The sequence below is a fragment of the Peromyscus californicus genome, unplaced genomic scaffold, assembly GCF_007827085.1.
Source record: "Peromyscus californicus insignis strain IS unplaced genomic scaffold, ASM782708v3 Scaffold_7__1_contigs__length_154581171, whole genome shotgun sequence".
Classification (NCBI taxonomy): domain Eukaryota; kingdom Metazoa; phylum Chordata; class Mammalia; order Rodentia; family Cricetidae; genus Peromyscus; species Peromyscus californicus.
Genome location: NW_026294595.1, coordinates 62,354,917 through 62,357,808, shown reverse-complemented (window position 1 = coordinate 62,357,808; position 2,892 = coordinate 62,354,917). Strand labels below are relative to the sequence as shown.

At 36.9% G+C, this 2,892-nt stretch overlaps 1 protein-coding gene across 1 annotated transcript; it reads left to right on the top strand.

The window, feature by feature from the left end:
• Positions 1-552: 552 nt before the first annotated feature.
• LOC128100881 (olfactory receptor 1002) lies at positions 553-1,509 on the top strand. The gene has a single exon (XM_052723629.1). The coding sequence runs from the start codon at positions 553-555 to the stop codon at positions 1,507-1,509; it is 957 nt and encodes a 318-aa protein (XP_052579589.1).
• Positions 1,510-2,892: the final 1,383 nt, after the last annotated feature.

Sequence of the window (2,892 nt, the reverse complement as noted above, 5' to 3'; positions counted from 1 at the left end):
GAGTGTACTCTGTAGTTGTGTGAGTCCTATTCCAAAGTTGCAGCATCTTTTCTTAGTATACCATTCTATATCTTAGACATTGTAAATTATATCTTAGATAGCATAGAGACTTAGTTCTGTAGGGTGTAAGTGTGTAGGGATGGAGACTATACACATAACACTTGCCTGTCCTTGAGTTGGTTAAGATAATCTAAATTCACTTATTCATCCAATTACTTTTTCTCATGTAATGTTTCCTAAAATATCCTTGTTTCATCAACAGGTCTTTTGAGACAGACAAACTAAGCTTGAAGGTAGGAAACATCTGTGACATAATCTCCAAAGTTCACATTGTAGGTATAAAATTCTCATTCATTAAAAAAATAATGAGGAAATCAAAGACCTAATGAGGATTGTTACTGACTCAGAGGTGCCCAAGCTCTGGAGAAGGAACCTCTAATGACTAGCAGGAAGACGAAGAGTAAACTCAAGTTAACAAAAATTGAACTTTAATTGTGAATTTACTGCAGAGAAAGAAATTCTGTCTTTGTCATAACAGATTGATCCAGAGGAATGAAGCACAGAAATCAAACTGTAGTGACTGAGTTTTTCTTCATGGGTTTAACCAACTCCTTCCAGCTCCAAATTGTCCTCTTCCTGATATTTCTCTGTGTTTATCTTTTAACTCTTCTGGGGAACCTGGGAATGATCATTCTCATTCGCCTGGACACTCGACTCCACATCCCCATGTACTTTTTGCTCAGCCACTTGTCCTTTGTAGATGCCTGCTCTTCTTCAGTCATCAGTCCTAAGATGTTGTCTGACATCTTTGTGGAGAAAAAAGTCATCTCATTCCTTGGTTGTGCTATCCAGCTTTGTTTATTCAGCCAGTTTGTGGTGACAGAATGTTTTCTCCTGGCTTCCATGGCATATGATAGGTATGTCGCTGTCTGTAAGCCTTTGCTCTATACACTCATTATGTCCCAGCAGGTTTGTGTGCAGCTAGTAATAGGGCCTTATGGCATAGCCCTTATAAGCACCATGGTACATACTACTTTTACCTTTATCCTGCCCTACTGTGGTCCAAATCTCATCAATCACTTTTTCTGTGACCTTCTTCCTGTTTTCTCATTGGCATGTGCAGATACTCAGGTAAATAAACTTTTGCTTTACGTCTTGGCTGGGATCCTGGGTGTATTCAGTGGTATGATCATCTTGGTGTCCTACATTTACATTGTCATCGCTATCCTGAAAATCCACTCTGCTGATGGGAGGCGCAAAGCCTTCTCCACCTGTTCTTCACACCTGGCAGCTGTCTCTATCCTTTACGGGACTCTCTTCTTTATCTATGTATGTCCAAGCACCAGCTTCTCTCTGGATATCAATAAAGTTGTGTCATTATTTTATACCACCGTTATCCCCATGTTGAACCCATTCATCTATAGCCTGAGAAATAAGGAAGTCAAAGATGCATTCATCAGGACATTTGAAAAGCAATTTTGCTACAATTTGCAAGATAAAATATTTTAGATATAAGCATTATTAGATACCCTATTTCAGTTTTTTTTTTTCTTTCAATCACAAGAAATTTAGACCTTTAAACTGAATGGTATATAGGATGTACAACTTTAGCAAAATTATGAGGCCTTGTGACTAAAAATAACAGACTCTGTTAAGCTAAGAAACAATAAAACTTAGTAAGCAATGAATTTCATAATACCTCAGCTGTGTTTTACAGGAGGCCAAGTCCCTTATAATAGGATATTTCATAATTTGTTGTGGTTTTAGTAAGAATGGCCCACACAGACCAATGTGTTTGAATGCTTGGCCCATAGGGAGTAGCACTATCAGGAAGTGTGGCCTTCTTGGGTAGGTGTAGCCTTATTGGAGGAAATGTGTCACCATGGAGGTGGACTTTGAGGTCTCATTTGCTCAAGCAAGACCTAGTGTGGCAGTCTCATTCTGCTGCCTGTGAATCAAGATGGAGAACTCTCCGCTCTCTTCTCTGTCTGCATGCTTTCATGCTTCTCATCATGATGATAATGTACTAAACCTATGAAACTGTAAGCCAGCTCCAATGAAATGTTTTCCTTAATAAGAGTTTCCATGGTTATGGTGTCTCTTCACAGAACTAAAACATAATGCTTAATGTTGAAGCTGTTCAAATAAACAGTTATAAGCATATGATCAGGTAGTAAGCAATCACACCCCTTTTTACAAGTATTTTCATATTTGGAGTGGATATTTTACAAAGAAGTTGTATACACACTGTAGTCTCTATTTAAACTATGCTAGTAGCTTGGGGGATTATGCCAATATACCTTTGTATTTATATACCTAAGACAAAAAAAATGTGTAAACTTTTAATACAATGATAACTAATATTTTGTCTTTCAATACAATGGTAAAAATTATTTCACTTTTGCATATATTCTAATTTGTTTATAATAATGATTTTGACTTCTATGAAACAATAATGATCCCCTAAAACATTATTAAATAATTTTATATTTTGAGCTTATAATATAATTACATCATTTCTCCTTTCCCTTGCTTCCCTCCATTTACCCCCTCCTTGCTCTCTTTCTGATTCATGACTTTTTATTTCTTTAATTGTTGTTACATACATAAGTACAACATTCTCAGTCTGTATAATGTTGCTTGTATATGAATGTATGTTTTCAGTACTAACTGTTTGGTATTAGATAACTAGCTGTTGTGCTATTTCCTAGGGAAGACTATTTGTCCCACTCTTAGCAGTCCTTGGTTACCTATAGTTCTTTGTTAGGGTAGAGGCCTTGTGAGTTTTCCCACAGCCACATTGTTACTGCTTTGGAAAACTTGCATTTTTGCTATATTTGATCATATATGCTTCCTACTAAGACTGCCTGACACTCCTGTTCACCTTGACTG

Excerpts from the sequence above, each read along its gene's own strand:
- LOC128100881 (XM_052723629.1), top strand. The coding sequence starts at position 553 with ATGAAGCACAGAAATCAAACTGTAGTGACTGAGTTTTTCTTCATGGGT.